General features: G+C 35.9%; 1 protein-coding gene across 2 annotated transcripts in view; it reads right to left on the bottom strand.

The window, feature by feature from the left end:
- Positions 1 to 19,419, bottom strand: part of SLC38A6 (solute carrier family 38 member 6) — a 71,537-nt gene that overhangs the window by 12,663 nt on the left and 39,455 nt on the right. For both annotated transcript variants that reach the window (XM_027554260.1, XM_027554261.1), the window contains 2 exons: positions 9,932 to 10,014; positions 9,405 to 9,463 (listed from right to left, as the gene is read on the bottom strand). In XM_027554260.1, coding sequence (XP_027410061.1) covers positions 9,405 to 9,463; positions 9,932 to 10,014 — 142 coding nt within the window. The remainder of the gene's footprint in view (positions 1 to 9,404; positions 9,464 to 9,931; positions 10,015 to 19,419) is intronic.

Below are 19,419 nucleotides of genomic sequence, written 5' to 3'. Positions count from 1 at the left end.
TATAACAAATAATATGCAAACAGAAGATATTTTATTTATGGGATTTCCCCTGGTTAGCATGGGGTCATCATTTGACATGTGCCCTATAGTGGGGGAGGGTGGGGGTGCTGTGTATCTGTTCAGTGGAGATCTCCCCCACTGAACATTGAGCATACTCTCCTGACAGCTTTCAAAACTCCAATAGTATCAAGGCATTAAAAGAAAATGCAGCTCAGAATGGGAACATGATGTTCCCCTATACGGCTATTTGCGGACCTGGCATCAGTAGCAGATAGAGAAATATTAATAGCAGTTTTAGAAATGACCACAGGCAGATGCAAAGGGGGAGGGATGGCTGATGCATGGGCACTGTTTTTCCTCGCTGTTCTAAGACTTATGTTATTTTGTTGTATGTGGATGAATCTGGCAAAGAATAAGAGCACAAAGCTAAGGAACTAGAGATGATAAAATGAATTTTTTAAAAAATTGAAAGAAATCCAGGAGAATGCTACTCCCCAGAAACAGTCAGTGAAAATGGTTAGGCTTTTACTCTTAACTGTGGGCATCCTGTTCCTAGACCTACAGTGGAGTTGTGCCAGCATCACCATTGTTGTGGTTGTTTCAGGGCACATAATTATTCCGTAAATCCTTGCTCTGGGCTGAAACCCAGCAAACAAAAGGGCAAGGGGGAATAAAGGAAGCATCTGTCCTTTGTAGCAGACAAGTAAGTAAACACTACTCCTATTTGCTATCTATCTAGTTTTGTTAACTAATTCAATCAAAATTTTATATAGTGATAAACTGAAAAAAATATACTTTCAGGATTAAGTTAATGAGTGAACTGAAAAATTACTCTTATTTAAAACTCACCAAGGGAAAAAAAAAGAACTATAATGATAATTGAGCAAGTTGCTTTGACATTTCTAGGTAAGTTTTTCATATGAAATAAAACTAAATAGACAATTTATTAGGAGGAAAAAAATCAAAAGCAATAATTTCACGATTTTTTTCTGATATGTTTCCCCAAAGCGGGTGAGGATGGGGTGGGGTAGAAGGTTGTTGCTGGTCTCTCCAGCCCTGCTCCAAACCCAGCATCTCACATTTCCTCCTCACTACTAGTGGAGGCAGTAGCAAGAACCATTTACTGATCATGTACCAGAGACACTGATAAAGGTCGGTATGTGAGCCACTTCATTTTATCAGCTGTTGTCACCAGACTTGCAAATCCAAATACTTCAAAACAATGCTCCAAAATGCAATGTAATTATTATTTTTTGTTAATAAGAAAATACCACTTCTCAGCCTTCTGGCTAAGATCAAGTGTAGAAAATATCATTAGCAGCCTGAATTTATATTAACATAAAATTCAGTTACTAGAGCTTATTTCTCTGCAGAGACCCACCTCAAGCCCAAGCCCGGGGGGAGACAGAAGTGATGTCCTAGAAAGCAGAAGTACAGGACAGGCATGGAAGATACCCCATAACAAAGGGTAACAGGAGGTCCTTGCTCAGGCTGAAGGCAGAGCACAGTAAGAAGATCCACCCAGGGGTTAGAAAGAAAAAGAAAGAAAAAAAAGATTAAGCATCAGAAACACTTGCTCACTTGCACAGAAGGCTTTTCCTTCTTCTCTCTGCTCCAAGACCTTCCCATCTTTCAAGGCTCAGCTCAAATTTTATTTCCCTCCACATCCTTCTTTATTCTAGCTGTTGGTGATCATTCTCTCTTCTCAACTCTTATAACTCCTATTCTGAAGCAGATATATCAACATTTAACTATGTATTAACTATGCTATTCTCTATTTTTTTTTTCTAATAAATTTACCTTATTTTCCCAACGAGATGGACAGATCCTTACAAGTAGTATCTTACTTAAACTACCACAACCCTGACGACTAACATAGTGCACAGAAGAAGGAAAGCCAAATCTAACCAAAATCAATTCAGATGGCTCTCTATTCTCATTATTGACTTATTAAAATGTTAGGTCTAATATTAGGATTAGAATACCAATCTGTTATTATTCTGTCTCAAGACAGAACTTTTATTTATTTATTTATTTCCATTTTCTATTCTTTGTGCTTTTTATTTATTTATTTTTTAATTTAATTTTATTTTTTAACTTTTTTTTTTTACAATATTGTAAGAACTTTTAGAAACACTGTAAATTTGTGTTCAAAAACAAAGCAAAAAAGATACCATCATGCTGAGCCACTGTTACAACAAACTTTATTTTTAAATTTTTAGATATTTCAGCTGGAGCAAAAATTTATGTCAAAAAATTTTAAGCAAAATAAATATCTGGGCTTCCCTGGTGGCTCAGACAGTAAAGAATTTGCCTGCAATGCAGGAGACCTGGGTTTGATCCTTGGGTTGGGAAGATGAACAGCTACTCCTTCCAATATTCTTGCCTGGAGAATTTCATGGACCGAGGGGTCCGGCAGGCTATAGTCCACAGGGTAGTAAAAAGTTGGACACCACTGAGTGACTAAAACTTTCAATTTTTTTTCAAGGATGTGGGACAATAGATGAGAGTGTAGGTTTTGATTTGCATTGTTGGAGAGCATAATTTAAGCAAATAATACTTTTATGGGCCAATTTTTAAAAATTTAATAATAAATGCTACATAGATTTACAAACACATATTGATACTTTCTTGGGCTCCAAAATCACTGCAGATGGTGACTGCAGCCATGAAATTAAAAGATGCTTGCTTCTTGGAAGAAAAGCTATGATGAACCTAGGCAGCATATTAAAAAGCAGAGACATTACTGACAAAGGTCGATATAGTCAAAGTTACGGTTTTCCCAGTAGTCATGTATGGATGTGAGAGTTGGACCATAAAGAAAGCTGAGTGCTGAAGAATTGATGCTTTTGAACTGTGGTGTTGGCAAAGACTCTTGGAGTCCCTTGGACTGCAAGGAGATCAAACCAGTCAATCCTAAAGGAAATCAGTCATGAATATTCATTGGAAGGACTGATGCTGAAGCTCCAATAGTTTGGCCCCCTGATGCAAAGAAGTGACTCACTGGAAAAGACCTTGATGCTGGAAAAGATTGAAGGCAGGAGGAGAAGGGGACGACAGAGGATGAGATGGTTGAATGGCATCACCGACTCAATGGACATGAGTTTGAGCAAGCTGTGGGAGTTGGTGATGGACAGGGAAGCCTGGCGTGCTGCAGTCCATGGGGTCGCAAAGAGTCAGACATGACTGAGTGACTAATCTGAATTGATTGATAAAAATGGGGCTTCCCTGGTAGCTCAGGTGGTAAAGAATCTGCCTGTAATACAGGAAACCCTGGTTCGATTTCTGGGTCAGGAAGATCTCCTGGAGAAGGGATAGGCTACCCACTCCAGTATTCTTGGGCTTCCTTGGTGGCTCAGATGGTAAAGAATCTGCCTGAAAAGCAGGAAACCTGGGTTCAATCTCTGGGTTGGGAAGATCCCCTGGAGGAAGGCATGGAAATCCACTCCAGTATTCTTGCCTGGGGAATCCTCATGGACAGAGAAGCCCAGCAGGCTTCTCTGGGACTGAGCAACTAAGCACAGCATAGCGATAAAAATAATTAATGAAAAAAGGTACAATGGAAAAAAAAATCCTAATATTATCAGGATTAATATTATTATTAAACATTAATAACATTTAATGTTTATTAATGTTTAATATTAATATTAAAATAATAAAAATTGGAATCCTTCAAAAAAATTGGGGTTACTATATACGTGTTTCCTTTCCTTAATCACTATGTATTTTAAAACTAACAAAAGAGTCTATAATAAATTCAAGCATACGTCATTTGATTGTGCTTTAGTTTACTGAACTTCACAGATACTGTGAAGTTCTTTCTTTATGGATTAAATGTTCATGGCAACCCCGTGTCAAACAAGGCCATTGGCACCATTTTTCCAAGAGCATTTGCTCACATCGTATTTCTGTGTCACATTTTGGTAATTCTCACAATATTTCAAACTTTTTCATTACAATCATATTTGTGATAGTGATCAATCAGCTGTGCTCCGTGATCTTTGATGTAATTATGGTAACTGTTTTGGGGTTCCATGAACTGTGCCCATGTAAGATGGCAAACAATCCATAACTGTTGTGTATGTTCTGACTGCCCCATTGACTGGCAGTTCCCATCTCTCTCCCTCTCTTTGGGTCTCCCTATTCTGTGAGACACAAAAATATTGAAATTAGGCCAATTTATAAGCCTACAATGGCCTCTGTTTAAGTGAAAGGAAGGGTTGCACATCCCTCACTTTAAATCAAAAGCTGGAAATGATTACGCGCAGTGAGGAAGGCATGTGCAAAACTGAGATAGGCCGAAAGCACTCTTGTACCAAACTGTTAGCCAAGTGGTGGATGCAAAGAAACAGTTTCTGAAGGAAATGAAAAGTGTTACTCCAGTGACTACACGAATGATTAAAAAAAAAAAAAGTGAAACAGTCTTATTGCTGATATGGAGAAAGTTTTAATAATCTGGATAGAGATCAAAACAGCCACAACATTTCCTTAAGTCAAAGCCAAATCCAGAGCAAGGGCCCCAACTCTCTTCAATTCTATGAAGGGAGAGAAGTGAGGAAGCTGCAGAAGAAAAGTCTGAAGCCAGTGGAGGCTGGTTCATGAAGTTTAAGGAAAGAAGCCATCTCCATGACATCGAAGTGCAAAGTGAAGCAGCAAGTGCTGATGTAGAAGCTGCAGCAAGTTATCCAGAAGTTCTAGCTAAGATCATTGACGAAGGTGATTACTAAACAATAGATTTTCAGTGTAGACCAAAGAGCCTTCTATTGGAAGATGTGATCTAGGACTTTCATAGTTGGAGTCAATGCTTGGTTTCAAAGCTTCAAAGGACAGGCTGACTCTCTTGTTAGGGGTTAATGCAGCTGGTGATTTTAAGTAGAATAGCACAATGCTATTTTACCATTTCACAAAACCTAGGGCCCTTAAGAATTATGCTAAATCTATACTCTGCCTGTGCTCTATGGATGGAACAACAAAGCCTGGATGACAATACATCTGTTTATTATTTTAAGCCCATTGTTGAGACCTACTGCTCAGGAAAAAAGCCCCATGCACCTGGTCATCCAAGGGCTCTGATGGAGATGTGCAACAGGATTCATGTTGTTTTCATGCCAGCTAACATAATATCCATTTTGTAGTCCATGATTTCAGGAGGAATACTGACTTTCAAGTCTCATTCTTTAAGAAACAATTACATGAGGCTGTAGGTGCCAGAGATGTGATTCCTCTGATGTATATGAGCAAAATAAATTGAAAATCTTCTGGAAAGGATTCACCATTCTAGATGAAATCAAAATATCTGTGATTCATAGGAAGAGGTCAAAATATCAACATTAACAGAAGTTTGGAAGAAGCTGATTCCAACCTTCATGGATGACTCTGATTTCGGCAGAGGAAGTCACTACAGACATGGTGGAAAGAGCAAAAGAACTAGAATTAGAAGTGGAGACTGAAGAAGTGACTGAATTGCCGCAATCTCACAACACAACTGAATGGATTCAGAGTGCTTTTTATGGAGGAGAAAATAAAGTGGTTTCTTGAGATGGAATCTACTCCTGGTGAAGAGGCTATGAAGATTGCTGAAATGAATACAAAGGATTTAGAATATTACATAAACTTAATTGATAAAGCTATGGCAGAATTTGAAAGGACTGACTACAACTTTGAAAGAAGTCCTACTGCGGGTAAAATGCTATCAAACAGAAAAATCATCGCATGCTACAGAGAAATCATTTATGAAAACAAGAGTCAGTGTATGCACCAAACTTCATTGTTATCTTAAGTAATCGCCACAGCCGCTCCAACCTTCAGCAACCACCACCCTGATCAAGGGACGACTTTTCACTAGCTAAAACAGATTACAACTTGCTGAAGACTCAGGTGATAGTGTTTTTTAGTAATATTTTTTTCTTTTCCATCAGGTTATTGCAAGATATTGAATATAGTTCCCTGTGCTATATAGTAGGTCCTTGTCATTTATCCATTTTATATATAGCAGTGTGTATATGCTAATCCCAAACTCATAATTTGTCCCCACCTTCTCTCCCTTTTGGTAATCCTAAATTTGCTTTCTGTATCTGTGAGTCTGTTTCTGTTTTATAAATAAGTTCATGTGTATCATTTTTTTAAGATTTCACAGTAAGTGACAGCATATGATCTTTGCCTTTTTCTTTCTGTCTTACTTCACTTAGTGTGATAATCTCTAGATTCATCCATGTTGGGGTAAATGGCATTATTTCATTCCTTTTTAAGGCTGAGTACTTAGAACATCTACTTCTGCTTTATTGACTACACCAAAGTCTTTGACTGTGTGGATCACAACAAAATGTGGAAAAGTCTGAAAGAGATACCAGACCACCGTACCTGCCTCCTGAGAAATCTGTATGCAGGCCAAGAAGCAACAGTTAGAACTGGACATGGAACAACAGACTGGTTCTAAATCGGAAAAGGAGTACATCAAGGCTGTAAACTGTCACCCTGCTTATTTAACTTATATGCAGAGTGTAACATGAGAAATCCCAGGCTGGATGAAGCACAAGCTGGAATCAAGATTGCCAGGAGAAATATCAATAAGCTCAGATATGCAGATGACACCACCCTTACGGCAGAAAGAGAAGAAGAACTAAAGAGCCTCTTGATGAAAGTGAAAGAGGAGAGTGAAAAAGTTGGCTTAAAGCTCAACATTCAGAAAACTAAGATCATGGCATCTGGTCCCATTACTTCATGGCAAATAGATAGGGAAACAATGGAACAGCGAGAGACTTTATTTTCTTGGGCTCTAAAATCACTGCAGATGGTGACTGCAGCCATGAAATTAAAAGACGCTTACTCCTTGGAAGAAAAGCTATGACCAACCTAGACAGCATATTAAAAAGCAGAGACATTACTTTGCTAACAAAGGTCCATCGAGTAAAAGCTATGGTTTTCCAGTAGTCACGTATGGATGTGAGAGTTGGAATATAAAAGAAAGCTGAGTGCCAAAGAATTGATGCTTTTAAACTGTGGTGTTGGAGAAAACTCTTGAGTCCCTTGGACTGCAAAGAGATCCAACCAGTCCATCCTAAAGGAAATCAGTCCTGAATATTCATTGGAAGGACTGATGTTGAAGCTGAAACTCCAATACTTTGGCCCCCTGATGCGAAGAATGGACTCACTGGAAAAGACCCTGATGCTGGGAAAGATTGAGGGCAGGAGAAAAACGGGACAACAGAAGATGAGATGGTTGGATGGCATCACTAACTCAATGGACATGAGTGTGAGTAAGCTCCAGAAGTTGGTGATGGACAGGGAAGCCTGACAGACTGCAGTCCGTGGGGTTGCAAAGAGTCAGACACAAAAGAGCGACTTCACTGACTGACTAAGGCTGAATAAGCAATAAATTTTTTTTTAATTAATGTATGTACATTGTTTTCTTAGACATAATGCTACTGTACATTTAATAGACTACAGTACAGTGTAAACATAACTTCTGTACATACTCAGAAATGATGTGTGTGACTCGGTTTATTGCAATGGTCCAGAACTGAACCTGCAATATCTCTGAGGTATGCCTACATGCCAATTAAAAGAGAAGTAAGAAGGAAGGACATAGTGTGTCTTCACTGCCTCATAGTAGACCAAATTTAAACTGTGCTCAAAGGTAAAAATCTGAGCACACGGTTTGTAAAGTAGGATAATAAATGCAGAATAAGGGTATTATTTCCATATGACAGCTACAGGAGAAATCTGCATCAAATTAAAGAGTATCTGCCATGACAGAAATGAATACTGTGAAAACTACAATAGACGTGTGGTATCAATATATTTTACCTGCTTCAAACTGTTGGCTATAAAAACCTAATTACTCCTACCTATGCAGCACTTGTGCGGTCAATTATCTGTGAAGAAAATATTCAATGTTATGTATACTGATTCTCTTTAATATCTGTATGTTCATTTGCAAATACAGGCCACTCTTAACCACGTAGATGCTTTTCAACAATCAAATTATGATGGAAATATTTTTTGTTCCCCTCTTAATGTGACACCTAAGAAGTGTGCTTATCATTTCACAATATATGTAAGTTAAGTCATCATGCTGCACACCTTAAACTTACACAGCACTGTATGTCAATTATATCTCAATAAGACAGAAAGAAAAAGGTCTTTTAAATAAGTGTATGTTCAACTCACTTATAAGATACAAGTCAGACAGTTTGTGGAGGGAGGGCAATGATTCTAATGTTGGTAAGTTCAACAAATGGTTAAATGGAAACACTGTCAAGTATTTTTAGTTTTAAGAGCATTCATTAAATAAATATTCCTGTACACTGGAACCAGGGTCACTTTCACTTCATTTAAATAATCTAAAGTTATTTTATCCTGGTATTCCAGAAGATAGTTTGGCCTAAGTTGTATGCATCCTAGATTGTTTTGACAGCTTGGAAATCTGGTTCTATCCCATGGTTTAACTAATGATGTGTTGTCTTGCTCTTTTGGATGGCATGTTTCTTTCATTCATTTCTCAATAACCCAGGAGAGTTTAAATAAGCTTATGATTTTAAGAGTTTAATCAAGCCATTTAGGCATGTATTTTGGAAAGTTTAAAACGTTTAATCCTACTTAAAGTTGGACAGATACTGACTGTGGAATAAGCTGCTAAGCAAAAAGAAAAGGATCTTTCCCCCCAGAATTTCACAGAAAGATAGTCTTTGGAATATTACAATCTGTTTTAGAAGAATTAAAAGGAAATCAGAAATTTAAATTCTCTTTTATCTTCATATTAAATTATTTTATAAAAAGTTTACCATCTGAGAGATATTTTTCCTATAATTAAAATGAGCTAATTTAAAAAAATATTCCACATGTGAAAAACAGTATTTCTGTGCAGTGAACTTTATGACAGCTTAACCAATGCTTAATAAATCAGATGGGAGAGAATTCAGGCACTCCAATTCTTACTAGATCTCTTCAGTGGGTAAACCCCTGAAGCTCTGGTTTCATTAATGGAACTAAGTTTTAAAATTAAGATGATTAGGATTCAAATTGATTTTACAGCTTAGAACCAGCCTGATTCTTATGCTTGAGAACCCCCAAAACATAAACATACATACACAATCTTGTACAGAAATAAGTGAATACTTAGACTTACTCAAAGAATTATACTCCAAGGTTTTAACAAAACTGGTGTGCTCTTCTCTCTAGTTAAGCACAGAGAAACTGAACCTGAAATGCTATTCTTGCTAAGCTTCTTCAAAATAGATACTATGAAGGAAATAGTTTTGCAGAATAAAAGTGCTTTTAATAACACACTGAAATAAAATGGGATACCTTTTCAATAAAAAACAGAGTAAAGAGAAAAAAAGGCATTAACACAATGATTTCAATTTTAGTGAGGAGATAAGTAATATAGTATATTTTAAACTTACCACAAGAGCAAAGAACACCATAAAGAAAAATGATAAACTACTTGTGTAGCCAAGAAAGCCTGTAAAATAACAGTAAAATAAAAAGCAATTTATAAGGAAAGTGATCCTAACATGCAGCTAGAGCTATACATCTCGGGCATGTTTTTTATTACACTGCTTGGTATCTGGGGCTTAGGGCTGAGAATAACAACATTCCGACTATCTGTCACAGATCATTTATGTAGCTCTGTACGGCAGAATTGGAACTGGCTTACCACTAATGGCACACTGTAAGGAAAGGCTGCTCTTTAATGTTCCGCTGTAAAGATTTTATTTTAGTGGGGCAGACAAAATACTACTGCAAACCAAGTAACAGGTTAACTAGGCAGGGCTGAAGGCTGAACAACCTAAAATAAATCCAAGTTCAAAATTATTCACAATCACCTTCTGATAAAACTGTGGAACTGTGAAATTTAAAAGCCCCTTAACGTTATTTCTTTTTTCTCTTTTCTTATAAACAAATAACATCCTCTTCTCTAGAGACTTACCTATTTTAGGAAGAAGTGCAAGAGGGAACACAATGCCAACACAAATGATTATTAGTAGTGTGTCTCCATCAAGATACCAAGACCTATTAGGGGAAAAAGTTCTACTTGAGGTACAGAGCAACTAAAACCACCTTGACATATTTTGTAATAAAATAATATATTGAATATATCATAAATATATTTAATATGATAACAAGTTTGAGAGAATATAAAGATTTATTAAAAATGGAAAGGAGCTATATTTATAGCCATTATACCTGCATGGTAGAAAGATGGATAATTTTTCTTCTTATACAGTGGTTTTACATATTTTTAAAATTTTCAGGAAAGGGTATGAATTACTAGGAGAAAACATATTACATTTTTCATATAAAGGTAATAGAATACTGAATGAGAAAAGGTAGGTAAATGTGTGATTTGATTTTTTTTTTTTTTAAATGGATGCAGAGTTATAAAAAAGTTAGAAAGATATACTTAAAATACCAAAAGCAGATATTTCTATGTAGCAGCACTGAGAAATCTTTGTGTACTGGTGGCATATATAAGGTTTTAAAGTTTCAATATAAAAATACATGTGTTGAAGTTTTTAAAAATCAGACTTAATTCCCTAAGAATTTAATAGTAAAGACTTCTCTTTGGTATATAATAATTAAGCAATTCATAAAAGAAGTGCAACTAGTAAATACACATGAGGAAAAATCCAATCTCTGATGTTAAAGAAATAACTAATAAGGCTATTGAGTACAAATATTTAAAAAATAATATTCAAGGATGTGAATAATTGGTCCTTCACACAACGTTAGTGATCTTGTCAATTAGCACTATCTTCTGGAAAAATACTGATAATGTGTGGTAATCTCTGAGAGAATAATCTAAGATATAAAGAATTCTATGTGCATGAAGCTGTGAGTATAACATTATCATAATATTAAAAAGTTGAGGAAAATCTTATATAACCAACAAGAAAAAATGTTTGTCAAAAACAGCATACTCAATGGAATGTTAAACAGCTTTTATTTTTTTTTTAAAAAGACAGTTTACTAAAACAGAAAATACTAATGATAAAAATACAAAATAATGATTATTAACTATGTTTTTAAAATGTTTTGGTGGAAAAATTCAAAGGAAATAAAATGATAGCAGGGATTGGGTAAGAGATGGTATTATGTATAATTTTTATTTGCTTTGTCTTCTAAATTGTCTGTAAAGTAGCTATCATTTTTACTCTGAAATATATGCATGTGCACATCAAAATGGTAACAAAGTAAAATTCATGCTGATATGAGAGCTGGGAGCATTAAAGATAACAGGTATTACTCTTCCAAGTCGTTTGTTAGATGTTCTCTGAATTTCCAGTTGACTATAATGTATCCTTTCACTACCAGCCAAAGTCTCCCACTGCCACGTTCAATTAAGAAAATGGACAAACTCCTAGAAACATACAGTGTACCAAGACTGAATCATGAAGAACTAAAAAAATATAAACAGACCAATAATGAATAAGGTCACTGCACCAGTAATAAAAAACTACCAACAAAGAAAAGCCCAGGACCAGATGGTTTCACTGGTGAATTCCGCCAAACATTTAAAGAAAAGCTAACGCCAGTGCTTCTCAAACTCTTCCCAAACACTGGACCATAGAGAACAGTTCCAAACTCACTTTATAAGGTGAGCATGCCCTACCATCAAAGCCACATAAGAACATTACAAAAAATATCCCTGGTGAATATATTATAAAAATTCTCAACAAAATATTAGTAAACCAAATCCAACAGCACATTAAATGCATCATATATTATGGTCAAGTGGGATTTATCCATAGGATGCAAGGATGGATCAACAAATGAAAATCAGTCAACATGAAACAGCACATTAACAGAATGTAAGATAAAAAACACATGGTCAAAAACATTAAAACATATAATAAAAATGTTAAAAAATAGGTTTTATAAAAATGTTAAAAACATATGATTAAAAAATAGATGCCAAAAAAGCATGTGACAAAACACAATATTCATTTATGATTTAAAAAAAGAAAACTTCAACAAATTTAGTACAGAGGGAAGAAATCTCAACATAAGGGCCATATATATAAAGCTCACAGCTAATATCATACTCAACAGTGAAAGGCTTAGTTTTTCCTCTAAGGTCAGGAATGAGACCAGGATGTCTACCCTCACCACTCTTACTAAACATAGTACTGGAAGTCCTAGCTAGAACAATCAGGCAAGATAAAGAAATAAATGGCATCCAAATTGGATAAGAAGTAAATCTGTCCTTATTTGCAGATATGATCTTATATATAGGAAATTCTAAAGACTTCAACCAAAAAAACTGTTAGAGCTAATCAAAAAATACTATAAAGCTGAATGATACATAAACAACGCACAGAAATCAGTTGTATTTTTATAAACTAAGAAGTATCTGAAAAAGAAATAAACAATTAGTTCGGTCATGTCCAACTCTTTGCGATCCTGTGGACTGCAGCATGCCAGGCTTCCCTGTCCATCACCAACTTCCGGAGCTTACTTAAACTCATGTCCATCGAGTTGGTGATGCCATCCAACCATCTCATATTCTGTTGTCGCCTTCTCCTCCTGCTTTCAATCTTTCCCAGCATCAAGGTCTTTTCCAATGAGTCAGTTCTTCGCATCAGGTGGCCAGAGTACTGGAGTTTCAGCTTCAGCATCAATCCTTCCAATAAATAATCAGGACTGATTTCCTTTAGGATGGACTGGTTTGATCTCCTTGCAGTCCAAGGGACTCCCAAGAGTCTTCTCCAACACCACAGTTCAGAAACACCAATTCTTCAGCACTCAGCTTTCTTTACAGTCCAGCTCTCAGATCCATACATGACTACTGGAAAAACCATAGCCTTGACTCGATGGACCTTTGTTGGCAAAGGAATGTCTCTGCTTTTTAATATGCTGTCTAGCTTGGTCATAACTTTTCTTCCAAGGAGCAAGCGACTTTTACTTTCATGACTGCAATCACCATCTGCAGTGATTTTGGAGCCCAAGAAAATAAAGGCTCTTGCTGTTTCCATTATTTCCCCATCTATTTGCCATGAAGTGATGGGATTGGATGCCATGATCTTAGTTTTCTGAATGTTGAGCTTTAAGCCAACTTTTTCACTCTCCTCTTTCACTTTCATCAAGAGGCTCTTTAGTTCTTCTTGGCTTTCCGCCATAAGGGTGGTGTCATCTGCATATCTGAGCTTATTGATATTTCTCCTGGCAATCTTGATTCCAGCTTGTGCTTCCTCCAGCCCAGTGTTTCTCATGATGTACTACTCTGCATAGAAGTTAAATAAGCAAAAAAAAAAAAAAAAAAAGAAGAAGTTAAATTAGCAGGGTGACAATATACAGCCTTGATGTACTCCTTTCCCAATTTGGAACCAGTCTGTTGTTCCATGTCTAGTTCTAACTGTTGCTTCTTGGTTTGCATACAAAGTTCTCAGGAGGTAGGTCAGGTGGTCTGGAATTCCCATCTCTTTCAGAATTTTCCACAGTTTGTTGTGATCCACACAGTCAAAGGTTTGGCATAGTCAATAAAGCAGAAATAGATGTGTTTCTAGAACTCTCTTGCTTTTTCAATGATCCAGCAAATGTTGGCAATTTGATCTCTGGTTCCTCTGCCTTTTCTAAATCCAGCTTGAACATCTGGAATTTCATGGTTCATGTACTGTTGAAGCCTGACTTGGAGAATTTTGAGCATTACTTTGCTTATGTGTGAGATAACTGCAATTGTGTGGTAGTTTGAACATTCTCTGAGATTGCCTTTCTTTGGGATTGGAATGAAAACTGACCTTTTTCAGTCCTGTGGCCACTGCTCAATTTTCCACATTTGCTGGCATATTGAGTGCAGCACTTTCACAGCATCATCTTTCAGGATCTGAAATAGCTCCACTGAATTCCATCACCTCCACTAGCTTTGTTTGTAGTGATGCTTCCTAAGGCCCACATGACTTCAGACTCCAGAATGTCTGGTTCTAGGTGAGTGATCACAGTATCGTGGTTATCTGGGTCATGAAGATTTTTTGGATAGTTCTTCTGTATATTCTTGCCACCTCCTCTTAATATCTTCTACTTCTGTTAGGTCCATACCATTTCTGTCCTTTATTGAGCCCATCTTTGCATGAATGTTCCCATGGTATGTCTAATTTTCTTGAAGAGATCTCTGGTCTTTCCCATTCTATTATTTTCCTCTATTTCTTTGTATTGATCACTGAGGAAGGCTTTCTTATCTCTCCTTGCTATTCTTTGGAACTCTACATTCAGATGTGTGTATCTTTCCTTTTCTCCTTTGCTTTTCACTCCTCTTCTTTTCATAGCTATTTGTAAGGCCTCCTCAGACAGCCATTTTGCTTTTCTGCATTTCTTTTTCTTGGGGATGGTCTTGATTCCTGTCTCCTGCAAAATGTCAGAAACCTCCGTCCATAGTTCTCAGGCACTCTATCAGATCTAGTCCCTTAAATCTATTTCTCACTTCCACTGTATAATCATAAGGGATTTCACTCAGGTCATACCTGAATGGTCTAGTGGTTTTCCATACTTTCTTCAATTTCAGTCTGAATTTGGCAATAAGGAGTTCATGATCTGAGCCACAGTCAGCTCCTGGTCTGTATCCCACTCACAATAGCATGAAAGCAATAAAATACTTATAAATATTTAACCAAAGAAGTGAAAGACAGTCAAACTTAAATGAAAGAAATTGAAGACACAAACAACTGTGTTCATGGATCAAAATAATCAATATTGTTAAAATGTCCAAACTATCCAAAGCTATCTATAGTCAGTGCAATCCCTATCAAGTCCTAACGACAGTTTTTTTCTCAAAATAGAACAAAAATTCTAAAATTTGTATGGAACTACAAAAGGCTCCAAATAGCCAAAGCAATCCTGAGAAAGAAAACCAAGTTGACTTCAAAGTATACTGCAAAGCTTTAGTAATCAAAACAATACAGTCCTGGCATAAAACAGGCACATAGTTCAAAGGAACAGACTATGGCGCCTCGGCATACTCTCCCACCCCATATACTGTCAACGAATATTTGAGAAAGGACTCAAGAATATTCAGTGGGAGTCTTTTCAAAAAATTAGACTGAGGAAATTGGATAGCCATATACAGAAAAATGAAATCTATCTTATACCATTCACAAAAATTAACTTGAAATAAATACTCAAATGTAAAACCTGAAACTATATAATTTATAGAAGAAAACATAAAGAAAATGCTCCTTGACATCGGTCTTGGCAATAATTTTTTTTTTAATATGACACCAAAAGCACAAGCAACAAAAGCAAAAATAAATGGAACTATATCAAAATGAAAAGTTCTGTACAATAAAAGAAACAATTACCAGAATGAAAAGGCAGTCTACAGAACGAGAGAAAATATTTCCAAATCATATATCTGATGAAGGGCTAATATTCAAAATATATAGAGAACTCTTACAATTCAATAGCAGAAAATCAAACAAATCCAATTTCTAAATGGGCAAAGTAAATAAATAGATATTTTTTCCCAAAGAAGATATATGAATGGTTAACAGGTACATGAAAAGATGACCAATATCACTAATCAGGGAAATACAAATCAAAATCGCAAGGAAATATCATCTCACACCTGTTAGTATGTATATCATCAAAAAGACAAGAGACAACAAGTATTGGCAGGGATGTGGAGAAAAAGAAGATCTGTGCACTTTTGGTGGGAATGTGAATTGGTTCAACCACTATGGAAAACAGTTCCTCAAAAAAGTAAATGCAGAACTACCACATGATTGATCCAACAATCCCATATCTGGGCATATATTTAAAGACAATGAAAACAGGATATCAAAAAGATATCTGCACTCCCATGTTTATAGGCTATTATTCACAGTAGCCAAGATACGGAAACAATTTAAGTGTCTGTCAATGGATGAAGGGATAAAGAAAATGTGGGATAAAACACACACACACACACACACGGGAATATTATTCAGCCATGAGAAAGATATTTTGCCGTTTGTGACAACACTGATGGACACTGAGGACATTATGCTAAGAGATCAGTCAGACAGAAAAAGACAAATACTGTATATCATGTACATGTGGAATTTAAGAAACAATAGAATGGTGGTTAGCAGGGGCTGGTAGGTAAGGGAATGGAGGAGATGTTGGTCAAACGGTACAAATTTGCAGTTAGAGGATGAATAAGTTCTGGGACTCGAATGCAAAACAATGTGATTATAATTAACAGAATTATTTTATATACTTGGAAGTTGCTAAGAGACAGAATCTTAAATATTCTCACCACAAAAAAGAAATGATAATTATGTGAGGTAATGGAGGTATCAGCTAAACACCACAGTGGTAATCATACCACAATATATGTGTATCAAATTTATACATTGGATACCTGAAACTCACACAATATATAGTTGACAATGTTATATGTTAACTTCAGTGACTCAGCAGTAAAGAATCCGCCTGCAATGTAGGAGACATGGGTTCAATCCCTGGGTCAGGAAGATCCCCTGGAGGAGGGCACGGCCACCCACTCCAGTATTCTTGTCAGGAGAATCCCCATGGACAGAGGGGCCTGGCAGGCTGTGGTCCATGGGGTCGCAAAGAGTCGGACACGACTGAAGCAACTAAGCACCAACACAAGCATCAATATCTCAATTTTTTAAAAAAAGAAAGAAAAGGTTTTCCTTTAAATCGGCTTCAACCCATGGGTTTTAACACAAACGTTATGACTCACTGTGTCTCTTTCACACCTTAGTTTATGAAGAAGTCCTCTCTAATGTATCTCGAAAAGGTACTGCTGGGTGCTGACAACTTCCTCTTTAACAGAACAAGAGAAGGAGCAGCAGCTGAAGAAACACCATGATCACAGCTTGCCCTTCTCCACCCTAACTCATGTCTTTAGGAAATGCACATGCCAGACACTAAATCCTGCACACAAGTATTTCTAGCTAATGGGCCTGAAGCTGTGCTCTCTACATCTGCACATGCCCCTCAAGTCCTGGTATGCAGGAGGTTCTAAGAGAGCATGGAGATTACAAATACAACATGACACTTCCTGGCATATTCGTCTTCTACTCACTCTTGAATACGCATGGAAATGAGAGCTTCAAAATATCCCTCACCGAGGAACACCTGGCAACTAAATTTCTAAAGCTGGCAAAAAGCCCAGGGCTCCATGCCTGAAATCTCTTTCCTTCTGTGACCCAAAACAGACTCAGACAGTTGCAGCGCCAGGAGAAAAAAAGGCCCAGAGGCACACCAAAGAAGATTCCATCTGTTAGTTCTGCTGTCCCTCCTGTCACAAAGCAAGAATTGGGCACATTAATCCTATGGACCAAAGATTCTTTTCTCCTGCATTAAGATTCTTAGGAACACTTGGAAACCCTGCACTCTATAACATTTACTATTATGTATTATACTTTATAACTTTACATTATTTCAGATCATAATTCACTCATGTCCACGGAAGTTACACGATTGCCCAAAGCTTTGGGTCTGAAGATAAGTTTACCTCCTCCCAGTGGTAACTCGGAATCTCAGAGTTATGGAATGCTAGAACTAGAAGGGACCTCAGAGATCATCTGCTTCAACAACTTCATTGTATATGTCTACAAAATCAGCAAAAGGACAATGACAATCTTAGTAACAGAAGCAATGGAAATACTCTCTATTCTTGAATAGTCACTCTGAATTTATGGCCTCATTTTTCTCAAGACTGTGATTTCTTTACGCTCTCCTCTTCACAAGACTACACTTTTAATTTCTGATATTAAAAAGAACTTTTAAAAAAATTTTCTCTATCCCTAGTTTGGCTACTGATTAATATTAGTCATTTCTTATCTTTATTAAGTTATGTTAACACAGCCAATTATAAATACAATGCTTTTCTTTACTATTTGTCAACAATCAAGCAATACAGTAATGCACAGTAAAATTAGCTCAAATTTCATGTGCATGTCACAGTCAACTGAATTGTATTTGGCAATGGATATTTTCCAAGGAGCAGAAATGACTAAACTTTACAAAATAAAACTCCAGCTTGAGAAATACAAGCCAGTACAAAGAAATTGCAGAAGCACAATTGAAAAATCAAGATTTTAGAAGAATATGCTAACCTTAAAATTTTTCCTAAGTAGGGGAAGAAAAGAGTTATCTAACAGAACCCCTGTTTCCTACTGTGATCTAAATATATATTCTCTTCAAGCCAAAAGATTTAGAGTAAAAAGTTTTACACTTCCTAGAAAACTCGTGTGATCTGTGGACTAATCCTATATGATAAAATTGTTCCAAGTATGAAATATATGGTATAGATCCCTAGCTGCATTGCAAATGCTTTGGCATGCAGATTTTTCCCCATATTTTAATGAAAACCAGATTTATTTATAAGTTGCTTTAATTTCATTCTTGAACGGAATGGAACAAGAGTATCATATGTTCTGAATTAGGATCTTACTCACATCCCATATCAATTATGTAACTCAAATGCAAGACAACTTAATTGTGTCAATCATATTCTGCTGACAAGATCATTAAATGTTAACATAGAACTTCCAAGTTATAACAGCCATAGATTTTTTTAAATGTTACTCTATGAAAAATATAGATGCCTCATAAAAGTTTGGTATAAGTATTAAATAGCTTCTGACTTCTAATAATAATTTTTGAAATTAGAATATTACAAAAGTAGTTTCTTTTTGATAACATCTTTATAAAGGTTTATTTTTCACAAAGGTACATCAAATCTCACATATAACACAGAACATAAGCACAACTGAAAATTCTTAACTGCAATTTATTGTAACTCGAAACCTAAAAGTACACCAATATTATATTGATCTCACAGAAGAAATACTGCTCTGTAACTCTACCTGGAACTAAACTGTGCTAGGTAGTCAAATCAATTACCATAACATTTATTTCTTAATTATTTCATAGTATTAAACTTTTTTCATAGTATTAAAATTTAAAGACATGATTTATCTGCATTCTAACCAATTAATATAATTAGTCACTTTCTAATGCTTTTCAAAACTTTGAAATCCAAAATAAGTGAATATATATTACATTTAAAACAAGATGAGCAATTTTAAAACATCGTTAACAGATGTTGCAAACTGTTCACAGTATTTTGAAGTATATACAGCTTTAAAAATTCATTTCTGATGCAAAAATAACTGATCAATTTTCTTCTAATATGAATAAGATGGGAGTTACTTTTTATTTCCTTCTTTAAACAAATTAGAGAAAATAAGAAAATGACAACTAACTTAAAATGACACTATGGTAAAAGTATCACTTTTAAAGAAAGAAGACCTAAGTTTTAATAGCAATTCTGTCACGTACTACCTTAATTATTTCCAAAACTTTATATGTATTTTTGTCCCTCTTCTTTCCGCAAAGACATATGACATAAAAAAAGTAAATAGAAGTAACCAAATTCAGGATCAAGAAAAAGGAGAACACATGTGACAA

The sequence above is a fragment of the Bos indicus x Bos taurus genome, chromosome 10, assembly GCF_003369695.1.
Source record: "Bos indicus x Bos taurus breed Angus x Brahman F1 hybrid chromosome 10, Bos_hybrid_MaternalHap_v2.0, whole genome shotgun sequence".
Classification (NCBI taxonomy): Eukaryota; Metazoa; Chordata; class Mammalia; order Artiodactyla; family Bovidae; genus Bos; species Bos indicus x Bos taurus.
Note: the sequence above shows the minus strand (reverse complement) of the source record. Positions and strands in the feature narration are given on the sequence as shown.